The sequence below is a fragment of the Colossoma macropomum genome, unplaced genomic scaffold, assembly GCF_904425465.1.
Source record: "Colossoma macropomum unplaced genomic scaffold, Colossoma_macropomum, whole genome shotgun sequence".
Lineage (NCBI taxonomy): Eukaryota > Metazoa > Chordata > Actinopteri > Characiformes > Serrasalmidae > Colossoma > Colossoma macropomum.
Genome location: NW_023494798.1, coordinates 15495489 through 15518547, shown reverse-complemented (window position 1 = coordinate 15518547; position 23059 = coordinate 15495489). Strand labels below are relative to the sequence as shown.

Sequence of the window (23059 nt, the reverse complement as noted above, 5' to 3'; positions counted from 1 at the left end):
CTACCCTGTTTACGGTGCTTAAGGTGTTTGCGCTCAACAATAATTTCTGCATTCTCCAGGGTGATAAGTGTCGACAGCATATCACCAGTGCATCCAGAAGCGATTTTACTCCTCAAGATGTTCTCCTCCACAGAGGCAGCCACGTGACTTTGCAACATCACCTACTCTTCCTGCTTTATGTCTACGGGCAAGTGACTGACGTCCTCCAAAATCCTGGATGAAGATATTTACAGTCAGAACAGTGCTTTGTCTCTACAATTCAAGCGGAATTACTCATAATAGCTTCTGAAAGATTAAGCCAAGACCGTTTTGCTTCAGGTGGAGCAGGATACTAATAATAATAAACTAATAATAACAACTACAAAGAAAATAATCTATGTGTCAGCTGTGCTGTTGAACCGTACTTCTCTAGCTCCAGATACAGCTTCACAAATTCCCTCTGGTTCCTGTGTATCGCATCACTGACTAGGAGTAGATTTTCAAAGTTCTCCACATTGAGGTTGTCGAAACGGCAGCTGATCCGGGGTCTTTGACGTGATCGTTGGTTTGCTTTAGATCTGTGTTCGTCTGTTGATTCAAATTTGATTGAATTTAGTGGAAAATGATTATTAACACAACACGTACAAATGGACAACAGTATGCTTGTCTATATTTTAAGCAGCATTTATGGGAACGTTTTTTTGGGATTTCATTCCATCCATCTTGGCTGACGCAGATGAACAGTGTAAAGAGTGCTGTAGGTAAATCAGCAAAGGCAGATGGGGCAGAATTTCTGAACAGCAGCACTCCAATCAGTGCAAACAGCTGGTGTAGAATCAAAGACATAAATAAGTATATACAGGGCAAAGCAAGCACCATTTGCACTTACAAGGCATAATTACGGTAGCTACTACAAAACATTTTGATTATAGAAAATCACAGTTGAAGCACAGACCGTGAATGGTGTGAGACCACGTACCACCATGGTGAATCCAAGAAGCATGAAGACGTTAATCAGTTCAGAAACAGAGTCTGTGAAAATGTGGGTGATCACAGAGCTTCCTTTGGCGTACCCAAAAAGTCTGAAGCTGTGAATCAGTTGCAGAATTCTTTAAAAAACAAAAATGTTGTCACATGTCAAACTACAACAAACATAGTAAACAGGTGTATAAAGGTTAAAACAAAATGTAGGTTGAAGAAAACGACAGCTAAATTATGCATCCTGGCCTCAAGCAGATACATTTTTACTCTGCTGATTTTCATAATAATGAATAATGATGTAGATGGATGAAATAATGACAAGTTTGAAGTGCAGTAACATAGAAATGTTCCTTACATGATGACCCTGTCGTCAAAATGACCTCAGAACAGCTGTGGCTTGGCCATAGATTTAACTGCCTGCTGTGTTTATTTCTGTACGTACTGGGCTACGCTGCCAAAAGAACCATAGTAAGTTGACTTCTAGAGAACGCAGGAACTATAACGTGAGTGGAACTAAGGATACAGCATATGGCCCAGCTCTGGCCCATATGCTGTAAAGTGTGTAAGTTTATCAGCTGTGGTCCAGATCTGGCTCACGCACAGTAAAGTGAGCATATTTAAAAGGTGTGGGCCAGATCTGGCTCATATATGCCACACAGTTACAGCTGAGTATCCACGTTGATCCCCAACCCAGATCTAACCCTGTAGGACCCTCATTTATTGCAGGACATGCAAAATAGTGTCAAAAGCCATTTCAGAATGAAAAATCCATGTGGATTTTTGTTAAATAAATAAAAATAGTAAATGAATGAAGGAAAAAAAGCTTCATCTTTGTGACAGGTAATCATCTGCAGCCACAGGCGACATACCTTGAGACAGAAAGTACTATGTTTCCACATTCATAAATACATTTTTTACAATATTTCTGCACGTACTTTAAACCATGGTGGACGAAAAATTCTTGTGCCAGCTGGAGAGGCCACTGAAATACAGGCTAAATCTGACATCTTCCTTGAAGCAAAGTTCAAGTGGGTTTAAAATAGAATTTTTCAGAAATTTTATTTTAAATCCAAGATGACAAAAATGTCTGAAAAATTGTACTTAAGCGGTCTGTGAAATAAAAACTGTTGTGTATGTCCCTAAAACATAGGTGTCAACCCATTCAGCGTGCCTTTATAAAATATGTACCTGAGATCAAGCCAACTATGTATGACACTGTTTCGCAATTTAACTTGATACAGTTGAACAGCCACGCTTTCTGATCCTGTATGCAACAATTAATATGATTACTAGAGTAAACAAATACAAAACTTCACAGTAAACAAATACAAAACTGGATAAACTGCTGTTTTGCTAATGACTTTAAATACCTTATTTTATCCTATAATATATTAAACATGGGCCCTTTCTGGGATGTGCACTGGATCCCACTTCGGCAAATGGTGGGTTTCTAAACCCACCTATGGTGGTAGTATCCTAGGAAGAGAGAGAGATTTTTAACTGTTTCCATCATGAGCTTACGTGGGAACGTCATGATCATAATGCTTTGTTTTGGATACATTCGTTTTCACCAGCGCAGAATCACTTAAACAAAATAAAAAGCAAGAACATTTAGAATGTCATCAGATTGTTTATTGCACATCGCAATTATAAACATTTTCAAAGTAGAAAAATATCATTAATGCACAAAAGCAAATACACAAAACAGAAATATTTTGGTCTATTGTAGATGAACCACATATAAAACTAGTGAACACACCAAAACAAGCACCATTTTCTTACCAAAAAATTAAAAGCAAGGGTTTAAGTAACATTGTAATGTTTTTCTTACATAACCTATAGTTCCATATAATAAGTAAGATACACTTTAAGTAATTTGTTTTTCCAAACATCTAATTAAAATACTAGATAGTGAGTTATTTAGTGACCTTAATAATGACAATAACAATAATAATAATAATAATAATAATAATAATAATAATAATAGTAAAGTTTTGAAAATACTTGTAAAATCTAACATTTCAAAATTCCAAGTAAAAACCTACCATATATAAACATTCTTAAAATTCTATATCAAAACTTGTCCACTTCCTGACACCTGAGGAAAGAAGAAAAGTATTCAGCTATCACTGATTTCCAGATAACAGTTTTTATGTCAAACTGTACAACAAACCCTTTTACCTGACAATCTGGAATAACACTACAATCAGCATTTCCGTCAGGTCTCTCTTCAGACTGAATGAGCTCTGTCACTTTCAAAGTTGTTCCACTGAAAGCAGTCACAGAATTCCAATAACAGCTTTTCTGGAAAAGATGAGTTTTACTTTAGAAACTAAATAATGAGGCAAAAACTTCACAACTGCAACTCTGTAGACGACAAGAACGTTTTTGTTCTAACAACCATTAGCTAACAAACCCATAATCAAAATTAAGCTACTTACAGATAGAGCTAATGTAAAGCACTCCTGACAGTAAGCCCTCATGTGAAACATTGCCTTAGTTTAACAACCACAGCACCTGTTTTTAAACTGTTTTTTAGCTTCACTGACTTACACAGAGTAATGTGTGTGCAGATCAGAGGACCTGATACTGCTGCCACAAAACAGCGCGCTAGCTCAGAGCAAACTCCCTAGGCCTGAACTAACCTGCTAACCGCAAACTAACGCACTGCGCCATTATGGCATAACGCTTGAAAAGCACAGGCTAACGTTATTCCCTTTGTTAACATTAGCTCGCGGTTAGCACTTTAGCTCGCTAATATTAACTTACTCCTTTGAAATTTCAGAGTAAAGTTAGTTAGCTAACATTAGCTCGCGGTTAGCGCGGTTAGCTAAGCTACGAGCTAGCGCATTAGCGGGCTAATGTTAGCTAACTACTACGTAAAGTTCAAAGGAGCAAGTTAATATTAACCACGACGAATTAGCAATGAAGGGTAACACAACTAAACATTGAGCTGATAGCCATTTCATTATCCTAGCTAGCCTGTGCTTTTCAAGTGTTGTGCCATTATGGTACTGTTAGCTATAGTCATAACTTCGTTTGAAATAGTTAATCTCACTGAACTAAACTTGTATATCACAAATCATGTTAATGTATGTAAATGTAAAAGTATTTTAAATGTAAAAGTATTTTACTAACTTTCTTAATGCCCTCTTCCATTTGTCTTCTCTTCAAACCTAGCTGCTGGCATGTCCATTTGAAAATGATCAACTTTGGTGGGAAAATATGTTAAATTAGGGTTTTAACTCTTAAATGGTATCTTAGTCGGCTGTTTTCTGTAACTTCAGTAATGGGCCACTTGACATGCCAGGGCCAAAAGTACGGAGGAGTAAGTCAACCGAGCACTGATCTGCCGCAGCATAAACACATGGCCCTTTTCTTTCATCCACACTGTTGGGCCACAACATTCATGCCAGACATGCCTAATATCTATCCTAAAGTCAACTAACACTCACATATGTAAACTAGAATTGGCCCAGAACTGTCTGCTGTCTGGGTGGGCCACTTATGACATGTCAGACTTGGGCCAAAAGTACTGAGGTGTAAATCAACCGAGCACGATTCTGCTGCAGCATAATTGTGCTATGGCCCTCTTCCTTCATCCACATTGTTGGACCACAACATTCATGCCAGAATTGGACTTTAATTGTAAATATGAATCATATACAGCTGGCCAACATCTGGCCCAGTTGTGGCCCACATGCCTAATATCTATATGGAAGTCAACTAACACTTGCGGATGTAAGCCAGAATCGGCCCACAACTGTCTGCTATCTAGGTAACAGATCCAACTAAATACTATTAGAGGCTTTGACACCACCAGGAACCAACAGAAACTTTGTTAGCAGGGTAGGAATATGATTTTAAGCCGCTTGTCCAGTTTTGATTAAATAACTCTAAGAATTAATATAAAATCCTGTGTACCAGTGCTACGCTACCTGCGTTATTTGGTGCTGTGACGTAACACTGATTTGTCCTATAAGCCATAGCAGTAGAATAAACTATTTAATGATTCAAAACCACAACATTCAATTTGCTGAGTTCTAGGTTTCAAACTACTCCATCTGTAATACATGACCGCTGATACAATTTCATCACTTTACTCTGCTAGCTTGCTAGTTAGCATGCTAAAGGCTACACAGCTATCACAACCAAAAAAATAAAGGCAGTACACCATGATTATACAGCAAGCCTATGGCCAGATAAAGCAATGATTCACAAAATGTATGTACGTAATATTTAGATATCTCAAAAAACATTCTGCATAACAAAGGTTTGGATGATTTGCGACTGGCTCAGTGAGGCCAGCCTCTCTGTTAAAAAATCACAAAAATGAAAACTTTCTGTTGGTTTGGTGTTCAGTCACTAATGGTAGTTTGAGTCTTCCTGATGGGCTGATATCACAGCATGATTTTAATTTAAGTGTTCTGATTCAAGATACTTTTGATGGTTTTCTATTGGGATCTGAAGGTGTCCTACATTAAGCCAATTCCCATTGGAAAGCAAAACCATCAATGTTTAATCCCAATAGTTCCAATGTCTTTTACCAGCAGGGCTAGCTGAGGCTGAGTGCATTCCCATTGAAAATTCTGCTACTCAGTCTCAGAGACATTATAAAGGAGGAGACAGGGTACTGGTTGAAAAAAATGAATGGGAAAGCTTGTAATGCTCAACATGGTGTCTGTTCACAGGGAAAGCCCTACCCTTCAGTAAAATAAGCCAACAGGTTTGCTGGTTAGCTGCAAATGAGAAAAGCTATCCCTCATTGTGGAGATATTCACAAGTGAAGTTGCCAGAACAAGCTGAAAAAATGCATTTTGTGCATCATTTGAGCCAAACGGTAGAAGCTACTTCTATGATTTTTTCTTCTGTGATTTAAAATATGATTTTGAAATGTTAAGGTGGCTTTCAGTTTGGGGTTTGGTATCTCCCTAAGATCTTGGCTCTTGTATGACTGCATATAATTTCCTGTGCTGCCGAGTGGAAAGGCTTTCCTCTTTCTCCTTTTCCCCTTATGCTGTTACTACTTGCGTATGGAATGTTTAACAAATTTCTGAGTGGTGAGTTCATGTTCATTTGGCAAATGCATGTTAAAAAAAGTAAACACCTTATTTACAATAAAAGTCTCACCTACCACAAGTGTGGCGCTTCCTGAGAGCCTGTGTGCGTGGCCCCTCTGCATGGCCACAACTCCTGTGTTCCCATGGCAGCACGCACCAGTAGCAGGATGCTACGGTATTAAGTGAAAACCAAAATTCTTGAACTCACTGTAGCTAAATCAAAAATTTACTTCTCCAAGCTTCATGTTCTTTTGCTGCTAGGTCGGATATGATTTACAGAACCTTGGCAAAAATCTCACTAAACTTAATGAAAAATTGTGGTTGATGTTCTGTACAGCTTATCCTACCTAGCAACAGTAAAAACTCTAGCTGCTCAGAGTACAAGTCTGATAGAGGAATAAAACAACAGTTGTTGATCAAACATGGTTAACACTATGAAGAAAAACTCCAAAACAGCATCAACAAAATCATCAGAATCACTAATAACCTCTACAGTGTAGGAGTGAACACCTATGTGTACACGTACACTATCCACAAAGGACTGTCCACAGGACACTTCTAAATACTGCAAACCTGCATATCCATCCAAGGTCAGATAAGAACTTGCTCTGAAGTACTAAAGAGATGAGCCAGAAGTGTTCTGGGACAAACTGTTGTGAACATGAGACAAAGAATTATTTTCATCCAAATGATTGCAAGATACAGTATGGAGAAACAGAAATAATGGCAATCCACAGCATGATTTTATCTGCAGTAGGGTCACGACTCAGGCTTGCACAGTCATTTCTAAAACTGGTTCAGTCAGCATTATTGATGATGTAAATAATGAATGTTCCAACTGAAACAGGTTTCTATAAACACCTTCCCATCGGCAAGAAAATGTCTCCAGACTCACTGACAGGTGCTATGCAACAGTTGAAAACCACTGCTAATGTAAAATCTCTCCTTCCTCCATAAAAATAAAATAAACCTTTGAATCACGTGCATCTTTTTACTTACTAATACACTCAATCTGATAAGTATAGTATTCTCTGTACAGATACTTTGTGGGCATTGAATCTACTCTGTCAATTCTCATTTGCACTGCCAGTTTTTGATAATATCCTTTAATTATGTTTTCAACAGATTCCAACAGAGGGACTCTCAAAAATCGACTGAGTAGCCAAGTAACCAATTCATGGTTAATTTTATCTTCATGTTTGCTACACTGAATTTTTTCCCCCAATTTTTTATGAATCTACATATCGTTGACATCTTTTTTTTAAAAAAAAAAAAACTAAAAACTTTACACTGTTTGAAAATTTCATACAACAGCAATTGTGCTTAATTACACAGAAGTTTGTTTTTTTCCAAGAGACGAGATATGAGATATGAGTGGCAACATTAAATTGTAACAAGGCAAGGTATTAAATTGGATTGACAAGCAATACAGATTTTATATAGATCATTTTTTCTGAATGATAGTGAGTTCATCTCTGTTCTGTTTTGAGATTAGACTCCCATATGCTACAAGTTATAAGTCCTTTCTAAAGATTTGAATGGTCTATTTGTACCTGTCAGAATCAGAGTGGTGTGGAGTGGAAGCAGTGCAGGGAGTGGTGCAACGATTTTGTACAGAGTGTGGAGCTCCATTTTAGAAAGTTGGAGTGGCAGTGTTCTCTCTCACTCCAAAATCACTCCAAAACTGCCCCATCCCACGAGTTAGTGCTTTCCCCCACACTGACTACCTGTGCATGAACGGTACCACAGTGTGACTGCTAGAGCTCACACACAAAGCATTTGCACTGTAGAACTGTTCAGCAGAGCTAAACTGGAGATTCTCACAGATCACTAGACATTACACACAATTACACCTTTGTTGTCCATTTTGCTGTGCAAATTCTAAAAAAGATTGTGTTAAAAACATGTGCGTTTTTTTTACCGGAAGGGCTTTACTTCACAGGCCTACCAGAACAAGCCTGTGAAGCACAGGATGTTTAACTAGTTTTCTGCTTAATAACAGCCATAAATTATATAATTGAGCCCCTCCAATCATTTCACCTTTTTTGGATTATCAGTTATGTTTTGTTTTGTACAGTCTTTTACATTAAAATGCTAAACTATGCTTTTTTTTATGTTTTAGTGAGCCCTTTATTTTAAATACAGGGCATTAAACAATGCCACACCAGAGTTATACGGTTTTTACAGAACACTTTGAGCGAGGAGTGGAAATGTCTCCACTCCACTCACATACTCTGGTCAGAAAGTGTTTAATGTTGTTTATAGTGTGAATTCATAGTGACCAGCAAGTGTTTTTCACAAGTTTTATTTTGTCCAAATTTGTGAGCTTTTTATGTTTCTTCATTTTTAAGGTTGTATCTCACAGCTTTTGTCCTGGTGCTACTGTTGCTATAGTGGGAAGTCAGTGTGTGTTGAGTGTTTGAGTTGTCTCCAAGTGCAGTTTGTACTGGAGCTGGTTCTAAAGAAGGTATTCAGAGCTATTTTGTTTCCAGGGTGCAACTCTTTGATGACTGTGTTCGGGGAAAAGGGCTTAGCAGTACTTCATCAGTGCTCAGCACTTTAAATTTTCCATTCCATATAAACTGATAGGTCTCTTGAGCTCATGAGTATTTTTCCACTCTCGAAATGTTATTTATGAAATGGATAATTCTGGCTCCAAAGTCACATTCAAAGCTACTGGAGAATAATCAATAAAACCATTACGCAGCTTATAGAATAACATTTTACCACTGTGTTACTTGGCAATCATAGCCATCATCTTTAATGAACTACGTAGCTTGACAGAAGAATGACTTTTTGTGATTATTATTCATAATTTATTAACGAAATACCACTTTTTTGTCCTATTATATTTTGTTGTTTTAAAAAAAGAAATAAACCACTGGAGGCCTTGCATTAAAGTGATTTTAGCATGCTTACATCAGGATTTAGGTACAATGTGAACATATGGGCTTATTTTCTTGTGGCTCATTGCTTTATTATATTAAGGTAAATTTAAATGTTACTCAGATGTGTACAGCTGAAAGACTTCATTACATTTTAGGAAGTATTTACAGCAAGTGGGAAATCCATGTAGCATTTGAACACATTCTGAAGCAAGTGATTTGCAAATGGAATAAGATATACACATATTTGAGTACATGTTTTTGTGAGTGAATACATCATGTTTTCACGGGTATGTCTGAAACTAAGTAGTACTGTCTAATAAGTGTCACTGATAACACTGCTGCTGTATTCTTGTCAACAAGGGTTTCAAAATTTCAGCCCAGGTTATAGGAGAGGCATTAGCTTACTATATATGTATTTGTAAAGCTCTACTGATTTTCCACTGGCTTTTCATAACAGGTATTTCAGGATGTGCATGCAGCATTCTCCGACTAAGCTGTTTGAGAACAGTGCCCACCTAAAATCAATGGAAACAGTTATAAATGAGTTTCAGATGAAATCTATTCTCCCCAGGCCACAAAAATGAGAGTTCTTCTTGTCTATGTGAGTAACATTCACTCTGTCTTTAATGACTTATAAAAGAATGTCAGGCTTTACCACATGTCTTGGAAAGAATGTCTGGGTTTACCACAGAACTTGTTTCATGATAAGCTGCTTCACAAGCTCATAGTAGCAAGGAGACTATTGAAGAGAATGCTACTTCAGGTTTGCAAAATAGTATACACTATTGATTACATCTTCCATGTCAATATGAATCCAAAATCATAATGCAGTTTCCTTCCATACTGTGACGTATTTCCATATACATATTCAATACATTTTGATTCTATTGTGAAAGATTATGGGAGAACAGGAATTTTGTATTTTAAATTATATGATATGATGAATCAGAGACATGGCAAAAAAGTCCATGATTTTGATTTCAGGTTGACTTAATTCTTACAGGATGGCGGCTGATAGACATGGACAAAAGTACCCTGAACAGAAGCCAAAGACAGCACAGAAAAAAGTATATCTTCATTTTTATGCTAGGGAGTTTTCACACTTGGCCTGAACACTTAAGTCTTTGCCCAGATGCTGGGCCTATCTTTGGGAGGGGGCTGTCATCAAAAAATTGTTTTCAAACAGGAGAACTTTAAAACTGTTTATAGAATGCACAATTCTATACATTGCTTCTGATGTGCATAGAGTTTTTTTATGGGGGACTATTAGGTGCATCAGTTTATATTGTTCTTTGGTTCAATAGACACACAACAAGCAAATCTATCTTTTTGATTCACTGTACATAATTAATCTAAATTGTCCAGAAAGAATCAATGGGATACCTATTTTTTTTTTGTCAATCCCTGAATTTCCACCCACTCTTCCTTGCAGAATGCTTCTAGTTCTGCATCATTCTTAAGCCCCTTTGCATGTTCAGCAAGCTTAAGATCTACCTGTAGATTTTAAAGCTTTAGCTTAGATTTCTTGAAGTACTTTATGGTTGATTTTGAGTTATGTTTGGGACTGTTGTCCTGATGTAGAAGCAAGCCTCTTTTCAGCTTCAGTTTCTTGACTAACTCACAATTCTGACAATTTGATTGCATCTTCCTACTGTGCAAATTTTTTTGTGCCACTGGCTGCCACACAACACCAATGCATAATATGTTTAACAGCTGGCAAGGTGTTCTTTTCATCAAATGCTGCTCTTTTTTCCAAAACTATCTTTGGTGATTAGAGATTGTGGAAAACTTCCATTAGCTGTCCACAGCACTTGTTTCCATAATTATGTTGTGCTGTTTTGCACACTTCATACTTTGACTTTTGTGATTAGGTTGAAGGTTTCCTTCTGATGACTCTTCTATGCAGACCATGTTGCGCAAACATCGCTGCAAAGTAGCACCACCACATACACCACGTGTCAGCTAAACCTTCCTGCAGGTCCTTTGCTGTCATATGGGGGTTTTGCATGGCTTTCTGGCCAGTAGATGAAAATTCCTAGTGACAGTTCTTTACCTGCCTAATCAGTCTTCACATGTCAATTAAGGCCTAAAGAGTTTAAGTTCTTATACTTTACAAATGGAAGGTGTCCTGCAAGTGCCATGGTATTGTTTTTTTGTATTTTTTTGAGTAAATCAAATATAAAGCACATGTGCGTTTTTAAAATAGTTTGCTGCAGAAGTTGTGTTTACTTCTTTTAGGTTAAAAAAAAAACCTATGCAACATTTGGCCTGGGAAACGTATATATAGCAACTGGATGTCCCACATGTCATTATTGCTATACGTATGAGATCTCACTCCACTGTTATTTGGATAGAAGCCCAGTGATCTTTATTTGGTAGCCCACTGATGAAGGTTATAAGACTATTTGCCATCTCTGATCAGCGGGGCTAATGCAGTAACTTAGAGATCTCGATAGAAGTGTTACTGCCAGCAGATAGTTTACTCTAATTATTTCATACTACAGCCCACGTCATAATATAACACTATGTGAACATATGAGTGTGAATAACAAGTACAAACAACAAAATGAGTGTTTGCATTGCAGCAATTCCATAAAAGACTGCGGAGAGATGTGGATCAGAGCCCCAGTGTTTTACACCACACTGGAAAATTACTGCAAGTCTGGCAGATACAGATCGGGTTCACGGCTGACGTCATGTCAGTCATACGGCTGTTTAGCCAACTAGCTAGTACATTCTCCGAGAGCGGTGTGGTACAGCGCTCTGTTTCTGTCGTGTAGTTCGGTAGTTATACTTCAAAACATCCTTTTCTTTTTAGTTCTTCTTTTGTTCCTCTTTTTGTACAGCAAAAATCTTCAAAACTGAGGTTGCCCCGGTAAAGGTAAGACCGGTAATTTTCTCGAAGTTTAGGTAAACCTCTCAAAATGGCTGCTAACCTAGTTTCAGTGCCAGCGCCGGCTGGACCGAGTGAGGAGAACTGCAGAAAATGGCGTCGCGGTAGAGGGGTTGTAACGATACCGGCTTTGTGTTTGGCAGCAAGCAGTTAGCAGAGTCCTAACATCGGGGGTCTAAAGCCTCGTGTAATTGCTGGTCATGATCCTACACAATAGCCGGGCAGCCGATGAAAATTAAAGCCTTTCGTTAACTAGTTAACGTTGGCTGTCTGTGGCGAAGCAAAGCTAACGTTAGCTAACAGAAATCACAGCATACTAAGGAAGTGCTAAGCTATCGTTAGCTTTGTTTGTTGGTATCGGGTTGATCCTATCTTACAGTCATTTCACAACATTATATTAGTGCGAATAGCCTACTCCGTTTTTCCAAATCAGTACGTTTTGTAGAGCACTTTTAGATGCTTGTTTGGTCAAGAATAAAAATGCTGGTAGCTTATGTAACCTGAGGTAGCTAATGCTAACCACTCAGCTAGCTAGCTACTGCTTTTGTGCCTCCCAGTTGTTTGTTGAAGCCTGGCCTCTGTAAAGGAGGACGTTTAGGGGAAAAGTCGGCCTAAACAGTGATAACAGAACGGGTTTGACAGCCAGCTATGTAAACAGTGGTGCTCGTTTTTGGATTTATTATAGCTAACTCCATGTAACACGTCAGTCGTTGTATTTGTCAGTGTTTGAAAGTGTGTGTTTTACTGTGATGCTGATCTCTGTTGCTCTCCTCATCTCTCCTGCACAGCCCGGTTTTCCCCACCCCGCCCTTTGATTCTTATTCTTTCGAAGATTCTTCGTTGTCAAGCCGCCAAAGTGGAGAGTGTGATTGCAGAAGGGGGTGCTTCTCGTGTCAGGTGTGTAGTAGATATAACGTTAGGTTTCTTTGTGTGTGGTTGATGTCTTTAATCAGGCTAGCTACTAATTGTTTATGCTTGATCAAAAGTACCTATCTATTTGATATCAAGCTCTGCAAGTCTTTGCAGATTTGTGAGAATGTGTTTTCATGTGCACGCATCTATGAAGTCAGTTCTTTGTTCAAAAAGGGACAGGTGATGTGCTTAAGCGTCTTCAACTATAAGGCACTGAGTGCTTTTGCATGCACACTAGTAATACAGTCATTATCAGATATTTGCAGTTATCTGATTTATTTAAGTGGTCATGTAAACGGCATACTTCAGTTTTTTAGATTGGATAAAGGCTCTTATCGGATTTCTAGAAAACCAATTAAGAGACCTGGGTTTTAGTTCAGTTTTATGTTACCTTTTTGTCATGTCGTCTTCTGTTAGTTTATGGGCAGTTGCAAAGCAGAAATCTGATTATTGCCTGACTTGTATATACCCAGAGTTTTACCATTGTCTGATTACCAAAGCTAGATGCACTGAACAAGTTACTGACAAAATCGGATCTTCAGCAGTTGTCAGATTAAGTGCATGTAAACGTATTCACTGTCTCTTGGTGCTGATGTGAATTGTCCGTGCCAGAGGCTTTTTTAAGGCAAGTTGCCTGTTTGCATATTGAAGTTTCCATGAAAATTGCATAGAGGATACATCATATGAGCTTTTTCAGTTGCTTAAAAGGAATCAAATTAAAAAATGGCTAAATTCATGCAGTTTTCTACAGTTAGCAAAAATATAGTGCAACAATAATATAGAATAGTGAGCTTTCAGATGACCGTAATGTGCCCAAATATGTTGTTCATACTTTTTTGACAGGTTTTCTGTAGAACACATTATAATGGGGATCTTTTAGTTTTGAGGGGTCCTCCTGCTCTTGCATAACAAAACAACGTTTCAAAAATTAAGTTTACGTTTTTGTTGTTTTTAACCAGAACGGTTTATTTCAAATAGCAGTTTTCTACTGGAGAGTTTCATGGCATGGTACATTTATTATTACAAATCCAGAGCTATCTGTGCACTGGATAAGTATACAGTAAATACCCCTGTCACAATTATAACGTAATGACCTAATCACAGTTATTTGAGATGATCACAATTATTTAATCTGCCAGCAGTCACTTTCCACAGTCGTTAGATTTCACAGTCGTATTATGCAGCAACAAACAAAATGCGAATTGGGTATGTTGGGTTGAGGCAATTAAATATAAATAAAAGAAAGCAGTAAATACATTTGTTGGAACATCTTGGCACTTAGGAAAGCATGTCTAGCTCGGTGCTCTAATATGATTAGAGGGCAGTGCTGAGTAATGTTTATTTGTTAGCTGTGGGGGTAATGCTAACATTTGTAGCAGTTATGCTGGCAGAGTGAGTGTTTTTGCTTATATCTTCACTCTCATGAGGAACATTTAGCTTTGCTTAACTCTATGCATGACTCTGTGTACCTGTAAACATTTGCATGTGCACAACAGTGGGTGCACAGTATTGATTCCACAGTACGACCAGTGTTAGCTGCTAAGTAAACATATACAATCTCTTCTGGTGTAGCCCAAACACATTGCTTTAAAATGTCTTTTTATACAGTAACATGCCATAACCTGTGCTAAACACAAGCTAAAAGTGCTTTTACTCTTAGCAGTTCTGTAGCTTGATCTTCTTTCCCACTCTGGGTGCAACCATTGGGTTTTAGAACCGACGGAGGGGGCAACACAAATATTTCCATCAACATATATTGTGTTAGTAATAGTAACACATTTTTAGGGTAGCATTTATTATATTGGTAAATGCAAAATTGTCAGACAAGTATTCAGAATGATCAAGTTAGTTTATCACTGTCTCTCATTATTCTAGTGCTTCTTCGGGCGGAGGAGGAGGTAGGGGTGCACCTCAGCACTATCCCAAGACTGCCGGCAACAGGTGAGTGTGCAACACGTTCTAGACATTATTGCTGCTGGTTATTTTGTTAATGTAAAATAATGTGAACATAAGTAAGACAGTACTAGTAGTTATAAACAAATAAGATAAAAATGAAACCTACCACATAATGTAGACTATTGTTTTCGTTGTTGTAATGGGTATCTGTATTGCACCCACTTTAGCGAGTTCCTGGGGAAAACCCCAGGGCCTAGCGTTCAGAGATGGGTTCCTTCACGAAGCACTAGACGAGATGTCGACTCCTCCAATGAAAAAGAACATCATGATGCAATATTTAGAAAAGTAAGAGGGTAAGTATCTTGATGAGTTTTATTACTTCAGGGGAGATTATAAAGTTGATTTTCTTTTTTTTTTGTCCTTTTGTTTGATTTTCTAAGCTGTGTGTTTTGGTAATGAGTCAGCTGACGCTACCATGCTTTGATAAGTGCATATCTGTTTAGTGGTAATACTTTGCCTTTGGTCTTTCTTTTGTGTAGGATACTTAATAAACTGACCCCTGAAAAGTTTGACAAGCTATGCCTTGAGCTCCTCAATGTGGGTGTAGATTCTAAGCTTGTCCTCAAGGGAGTCATCTTGCTGGTAAGTGGAAAGAGTAGTGTCTGTTAATCAGCCATGTGCTATTTTCTTACTAATGACCCATATTAATAACATTCTGTTTGGCTCCTACTATGCTAGTATGAGTTGATAAAATGTTGATAAAGTAAAGACGATTTTAAAGATATGGCTATGTTGATAGGTAAAGGCATTAGCTAAAAAGCATTAATTTGCAGTTATTTCAGTTTTCTCATAAATCTTACTTTTATATGCAGTAACTGTCCTGTATGTGAATGCCCAGTTGCTGCACATTATGTTCTGTATCTGTTAGGTTAGATTATAGATGTTTTTTTCTACTTTGTAGATCGTAGACAAAGCCCTAGAAGAGCCAAAATACAGCTCACTCTATGCCCAGCTATGTCTGCGTTTGGCAGAGGATGCACCAAACTTTGACAGCCCACCAGAGATTCAAACCACTCAAAAGCAGAGCACAGTAAGTTAACAGTACTGTTATAACCCAAGTGTATACCCTTGTTTGGTTGCACACTGGTCTCACTCCCTTGCACTTCTGTCTTACAGACTTTCAGAAGACTTCTGATCACCAAACTCCAAGATGAATTTGAGAACCGCACCAAAAATGTTGAAAGTGAGTGCTGACATTTCCCTCTCTTTGTTTTTGGATTTGATTTGAGCATTGTTGTATAGCTTTCTGACTATTCCCTTTTCCCCTTCTTAGTCTACGACAAAAAAGACAGCCCTCTCACTTCTGAGGAAGAGGAGCAGCGTGCCATTGCCAAGATCAAGATGCTCGGAAACATTAAATTCATTGGGGAACTTGGCAAACTTGATCTCATCCATGAATCTATCCTTCATAAGTGCATCAAAACAGTATGTTGAAAATGTTATTTTTGACTTTTGTCTCAGCTGTTGTGAGGAGTTTGATTTGATGTGCCATACAATCTGTATTGCTGTCTTCTCTTTAGCTTTTGGAAAAGAAGAAGAGAATACAGCTCAAGGATATGGGGGAGGATCTGGAGTGCCTCTGTCAGATAATGAGAACTGTGGGGCCTAGACTCGATCATGAAAAAGCCAAGGTAAAGTCCTGTGTCAGGAACTCTCATTAGTGCTTTACATAGCTAAATAGAGTACTAAAGTTTACTAGATAACTGAATATAAGTAGCACCACTTATTGTCTAACAATTTGTATAATTTTTTTCACTGGTGTTGGAGCACACCTTCTTAATGCTGTTGTATTCTGCAGTCTTTAATGGATCAGTACTTTGGCCGTATGCAATCCTTAATGAACAACAAGGACTTGCCAGCCAGGATTCGTTTCCTACTGCAAGACACAGTGGAGCTGCGAGAGAACAATTGGGTTCCTCGCAAAGCCTTTATCGACAACGGACCAAAGACGATTAACCAGATTCGTCAGGATGCAGTGAAGGTGAATTGGTTGTTCCTGTGCTTATGTGCATATGTGCCAGTCTTAGGTAGTCTAATACTTTGATGCAAAAAACACTACTTCAGGACTTTTCTCAACCATTGTGTATTGTGCACCAATGTCTCCAGGATTTGGGTGTCTTCATTCCACCCATGTATCAGGGAATGAGAATGGACTTCTTTCTAGAAGGACCTTTCATGCCAGCCAGGATGAAACTGGACAGAGAAACTCTTGGAGGATTGGCTGACATGTTTGGACAGATGCCTGGTGAGCTCAGCATTTAAATAAAAAAAAACAAAAAAAAACTTTTCTCTAAGCATTTTTCTTTTACATCTCTAGATTAGGTCTGTGTGTGTGTGTGTGTGTGTGTGTATATATATATATATATATATATATATATATAAAAAAAAAGTGTGTATTGTATGTAGCAATACATATAAATATATAAATTATATGAATGACTTGTATTTTGTAGGCAGTGGAATAGGAACTGGTCCAGGAGTAATCCAGGATAGATTCTCCCCAACTCTGGGACGTCATCGTACAAACCCACTCTTCAATGGACACATGGCTAACCCACCACAGTCACAGTTTGACTTGGCCATTAAGCCTTTTATGAAGTCTAATCAGGTAGGTGTATCTCTAAGGCTCCAGGCTTGAGTGTTTTTATTGATTCACCTTCATGAATTCTTTTCAACCAATACTGCCCATTATATGTATATCTGTAACCACATTTACAGGATCGTCTATGCAAGTGGAGTCACTTTCATAGATTATTTTAATGCAAGTGGGCCTTTTCTCCCCCATAGGGACAGAATCAACATTTTCACAGCCAAAACCAGAACCATTCCACCCAGCAGCAAGTTCAGTCCAAGGACATGACCCCTCGCTTCAAGAAGGGGCAGCTGAATGCAGATGAGGTAAACCTCAGGGAGGGAACACAAGCTTATTGTAGCTACCTGCACCCAGTGATTATAAAAAGACGCGTTATTCTGAGGACTTTTATTGGATGTCAGTTTTCTTTCTTTTCTCTGCCCTTATTTTCACCACTTTTTTTCATTTTCTTCTCTCCTCTGTTCTGTAACTGACATCTGGTCCATTGACTGCGATTATGAGAGATGAGGGTGCAACATTTTAGCAGTTCTCCCCTCTTTTGATCTATGTGCGCTTACTAGGTTTGTGATCTATTCCACAGATCAGTCTGAGACCGGCGCAGTCGTTCTTGTTGAATAAGAACCAAGTGCCAAAGCTGCAGCCTCAGATCCCCACTATGATGCCACCCAGTGCTCAGCCTCCCCGCACTCAGACACCGCCACTCGGACAGGTAACACCCAGTGCTACCCTGTTTCATCCCACGCTCTGTCAAGCATTTCCTATGATTATATGGATGTGTGTTGTGTGGGTTTTTTTTTTTATTATTTATTTATTTATTTTTTTTTATTAATTGTTCTTTTTGTATGTTTACCTCTCATATCTGGCCTCTCTCACCTAAGCCTCCACAGCTTGGTCTGAAAACAAATCCTCCTTTGATCCAAGAGAAGCCTCAGAAGACCAGTAAGAAACCTGCACCTTCCAAAGAAGAACTGCTAAAAATGACAGTATGTACAGTATATTTTTAAAAATAATTTAAATTATCATAATTATTGTTGTTATTATCCCCGACCACATTTCTTGCCTCATCACAAGAGTATTTGTCTTTTTTTCCAAAGTTTTGTTATGGTTTGACGGTTAGGCAAGGGCACCACAGACATCAAAACTCTGATACTTTCTTCTAGGAAACCATAGTGACGGAGTACTTGAACAGCAAGAACTTGGAGGATGCAGTAAATGGGGTGAGAGATATGAAGGCTCCTAAACATTTCCTGTCAGAGATGATAAGTAAGATCATTCTGTGCTCTCTGGAGCGATCTGACGAGGATAAGGAACAGGCCAGCACTCTCATTCACTCCCTGCGCACAGAAGGACTCGTCACAGGAGAGAACTTCATGCAGGTACGTGCATGCATAAATATAGTAGAACTGTAAAATATTTGTAGCATTGATGCACCATTTTATCAATATATGAAGTAGATTCATGTTGTAAAAGTTATGCTGTCTAATATCTTGCTTGTCAGGTCATTGGTTATTTCCTCCCCCCCAGGCTCTGCTGAATGTGCTGGACCAGTGTCCTAAGATCGAGGTTGATATCCCGCTGGTGAAGTCTTATTTGGCCCAGTTTGCAGCCCGGGCGGTCATTACAGAGATGGTCAGCGTTGCAGAGTTGGCTCACCCTCTGGAGAATGGCACCCACTTCCCCCTCTTTCTGCTCTGCCTGCAGCAAGCATCCAAGCTGAAGGATCGTGAGTGGCTTGCTGACCTCTTCCAGCAGAGCAAGGTCAACATGCAGAAGATGCTCCCTGGTGTGTAGCCCCCTTCAGAATATAATATATCACCGTGTGTGTGTTGTGTGTGTGTGTGTGTGTGTATATATTGTCATCAAAGAACGACTGTTGTGTCTGATTAAAATAATGAACTTATGAATAATCTGGGAAAGCTATATTTGTGCTACTTGCTTCTCCCCAGTTCTCTCTTGTGAAACATTGCTTGGGAAGAGAGGACCTTTTTACCTGGAGATTTTGTAAATGTGATCTTCATTGTTTTCCATAGAAATTGACCAGAATAAAGACCGTATGTTGGAGATTCTGGAGGGGAAGGGCCTAAGCTTTCTCTTTCCCCTCCTGAAGCTGGAGAAAGAGCTTCTGAAGCAGATCAAAGCAGATCCTTCCCCCCAGAGCATTTACAAGTGGATCAAAGACAACATTTCACCCAAACTCCACACAGACAAGGGTTTTGTCAACATTCTCATGACCAGGTACAGAACAATGTCCTGAAATACATGTCTGTTCTGTTTAAAATTATTACAGCATTAATTGATTTTCATACAGTTTTATATGTTAATGCTGTAGCATGACTACCACTTCTCTGATCATTTAGACTAATGAACATGTCACATTCTAGAGGGCTAATTTCTATCAGACACACACAATTAGTTGTGTCAAATTGTTATTTACTGTTTTATAGCAGTAAAACAGCACTCCTGTAGAAACTGACCCCACATTTGTGTGACAGCTTTCTGCAGTACATCTCAGCTGAGCTGTGTCTGTCTGAGGGTGACGAGCACCTGTGCACTCCCACTAAAGAGCAGCTGGACCAGGAGAAACAGCTGCTTCTGGCTTTTAAGCCAGTCATGCAGAAGTTCCTCCATGACCACACCGACCTGCAAGTCAGTGCCCTCTATGCTCTGCAGGTGCACTGCAACACATATGCCTTCCCCAAAGGTACATTGCTTACAGTAGCTGCTGGTACGTAAGTGAGTTGGTATGGATAAAGGGAGGAGACGATATCCCAAGCTTTCCTTTTTTCCCTCCCCATTTAGGTATGTTGCTGCGCTATTTTGTCAACTTTTATGACATGGAGATCATTGAAGAAGATGCCTTCCTTGCGTGGAAAGAAGATATTACCCAAGAATTCCCTGGAAAAGGAAAAGCTTTGTTTCAGGTAACAGCTGGTTGCAACATTGCCCTCTGCAAATATTGGTGCTTCTGGTAAAGAAAAAACTAAATATGATCATAATTAAAACTGTGCTCAAATTTGTGTGCTGCAACTGTTAGCACCCCTTGATTTACTATTTTGAGCAGCCTTGAAAATACAACAGTTCTGAATGTTCTCCTATAATGCTTAACAAGACTAGAGATCACAGGCAAGGGATCTGAGACCAGTCCTCCATACATAATTTCTCCAGATCCTTCAGATTCTGCTTGTGGACTTTCCTCTTCAGCTCACCCACATGTTTTCTATGGGGTTTAGGTCAGAGGACTGGGGAGATCATGGCAAAGCCTAGATTCTATGGTCTAGTGAATCATTTTTCTGTTGATTTTGAGGTGTACTTTGGATCATTGTCCCGCTGGAAGATCCAGCCATGGCCCAGTTTGTTTCCTGGCTGGTGTGGTCAGGTTTTTTTTTTATTTAATATCTGCTGGTACATGATGGTCTTCGATACTATGTGTCCAAAGTGTATCCAGGGCCTCACATCACAGATCCGCCACCATGTACAGTGGAGATGAGGTACTTTTTTTGCATGGCTGTCTTTGTGTCTACGTCAAAACCCCCTTTGTTGCCAAAAAATCTGTTTTGGTCTCATCTGATCATCCCACTGGAAGTTTTAGTAATGTCTGCCATTCAAGATGCTTGGCGACCCTCCAAAAATCTGATGGATATGTGGGTGGCCTCTGATTGTAGTTTGGGAGACATTCTGACCCCAAGACCTAATGTCTGCTGTTCCCCAGCTGTTATACTTGGAGATTCTTAGGCCACTCAAACCATCCCCCTCACCATGCATGGGGTCAATATAGACAGATGTACATGTCCCAGCAGATACTTAACATCTCCAGTTGATGTAAACTTATAAAGAATTGCTGTGATAGTGGGGCTTTTAGCCATTTTGTAGCCTTTTCCTAAATGGTGTGCCTTTTTGTTGCACATCATTGCTGAATTCTCTGTTTTCTCATAGTAATACCTGACTAGGGGAATTGGGCTAGTGTGTCGTCATTTATCTCCAGCGAAACGAGAAGTCATGGCTGATTATTTAGTTGTTCCTAATCACTCAGGTGAACTTTATAACATAAAATGCGAATGGGACTGTACTTTAGTTAGATTTCACTTTCACTAAGAATTTCTAGGGTTACCAATAGTTGTGGGACATATGGATTTGAGAAATATTTCAAGATTGGGGAAAAAAAAAATCATTGGACTTAAATGTTGAATCTTGTTTTTGTGTAATATTTTGAATAAAAGCCTGTTGTACTCAAGTTTCCCAGAGGTGCCACTATTTTTGGAGGGCCCTGTAGATCCCTTCAGCTTCCCTTGCTATATTTTGCCAAAGATTGTTGCAGTAAACAGTGTGTAGCTAGTAGAAGAATGTGTTTAAGATAAATAAATAAAGAATTTATCAGTTTGCATTTCTGATAAATTTGTAGATATGCTAATGTTGCTGAAATTTGATATATTTTCTGTGGAGTGGCTGTTTTCATGCATAATGCTACAGTTGTAGCAATATGTGTAAGTAGTAAAGCCTTTTTATATATTGTCTCACAGGTAAACCAGTGGCTGACCTGGTTAGAGACAGCTGAGGAAGAAGAGTCAGAGGAGGAGGGTGACTGAGAAACCAGCCAAAGCCTAGAGTCCCAGAGTCATCTGCTAGATAGCGAAGCGCTCTCTCTCCGGTCACCCTACTGCAGTAACACAAGCTCTGCCGACACAACACGCTCTGCTGCTAAACCCATGAAGCATACAAAACAAATCATGAATTATCTTATCTAAGTCTTTTATGTCTTTGCTAGCATCATAGGCTACTTCAGTTACATCATGTTTGCTTTAATAGTTGGCTTCTGCTGTAGATGTGGGAATTTGGAAAATGGTTCACTCAACCGCTAAACTCAAGTAGGCTGAAGTCTTAATTTTGTTGGCATAGAAATAAATGATTGGTTTGATTGCAATCATTATTCTAAGACCTATGTATACTGTTTCTAAGGACCCAAAACTGAGTTTTGGTTGAGGGGCTGTCTGACATTGGTCAGGGCTGTCAGGACATTTCTCAGTGTTATCCTAGGATAATAGCAGTGTCTGTTGAATTCAACATTTATGATCCACAAAATCCAGGAAACTGTAATTGATGGTTTTTGTTGCTGTTACCTTTTAGCCGCTGTCCATTTCTACCTCCTGAATGGGAATTTAGTGCAAGGTTATGAAGAGCGCTCAGGCTACATTTATTATCTTGAAGAAAAATAAAATCCAGAAAATCTGATGTAATTTAGAACCTCTTGCACAGCACACTACCTAATTCCAAGACTTTATGAAATTTTTAAAATGCTTTGCAGGGTGATTATTGGAAGAATCAAAAGAATCAGCTTGGTGTCAGCTAAAGCCCCTGCTGTCCAACCCTAAGCCATTGATGAGAAAAATATCTTTATGATGACTGATGTGATGTGGCCTTTTATGACCCCACATGATGAATATTTTAAGCCCCCCCCCCCTTTCTGCATTTTGGTATTTGGAAAAAATGAAAGGCTTTTGCCCTTGTCAATAAGCAATGCACAGACCACCTGTTATTGACGAGTGTTTTAAATTTATTTGTGAGGGCTGAGTTGCATTCGCTTTGCTCCATATAATTTTTTTTTTCTGAGGTGTTCTGCAGCGTTCTATACGTAAGAATATAAATGGCTCATGATCATGTCATGGTAAGATTGTTTTAGTGCTTTGTATCCTGCACTGTTATTGCTTAACTTTCAGTAAAGAAACACTTAGTAACCAAAAACTGCTTTTTTTATTTTGAAGACTGCGTATGAGATATTCTGCAGAGTTATATTGTTTAGTCT

At 38.8% G+C, this 23059-nt stretch overlaps 1 protein-coding gene and 1 non-coding gene across 3 annotated transcripts; both read left to right on the top strand.

The window, feature by feature from the left end:
* The first annotated feature begins 11623 nt into the window (after positions 1-11623).
* eif4g2b (eukaryotic translation initiation factor 4, gamma 2b) lies at positions 11624-22998 on the top strand. Of its 2 annotated transcripts, none has more exons than XM_036584607.1 (21): positions 11624-11789; positions 12590-12698; positions 14589-14654; positions 14837-14962; positions 15149-15251; positions 15571-15699; positions 15786-15852; positions 15943-16094; positions 16190-16300; positions 16468-16650; positions 16776-16914; positions 17123-17277; positions 17457-17567; positions 17843-17971; positions 18141-18245; positions 18423-18638; positions 18787-19045; positions 19293-19497; positions 19755-19963; positions 20062-20183; positions 21780-22998. In XM_036584607.1, exons 8-21 carry the CDS (start codon positions 16011-16013, stop codon positions 21843-21845), a joined length of 2094 nt encoding a protein of 697 aa, XP_036440500.1. In that variant the 5' UTR covers positions 11624-11789; positions 12590-12698; positions 14589-14654; positions 14837-14962; positions 15149-15251; positions 15571-15699; positions 15786-15852; positions 15943-16010; the 3' UTR covers positions 21846-22998. The 2 variants fall into 2 exon arrangements, with proteins under 2 accessions (XP_036440500.1, XP_036440499.1); XM_036584606.1 differs by lacking the exon at positions 11624-11789 and adding an exon at positions 11874-11988.
* On the top strand, positions 17609-17775 carry LOC118818583. The gene has a single exon (XR_005008097.1). It is a non-coding gene; the product is annotated as a small nucleolar RNA SNORD97 (small nucleolar RNA).
* Positions 22999-23059: the final 61 nt, after the last annotated feature.

Coding starts and splice junctions, on each gene's coding strand:
- eif4g2b (XM_036584607.1), top strand. CDS start 16,011: ATGCTCGGAAACATTAAATTCATTGGGGAACTTGGCAAACTTGATCTC. Junction 17,278..17,456: donor CTTTTATGAAGTCTAATCAG/GTAGGTGTATCT, acceptor TCTCCCCCATAG/GGACAGAATCAACATTTTCA. Junction 19,498..19,754: donor GTCAACATTCTCATGACCAG/GTACAGAACAAT, acceptor TTTGTGTGACAG/CTTTCTGCAGTACATCTCAG.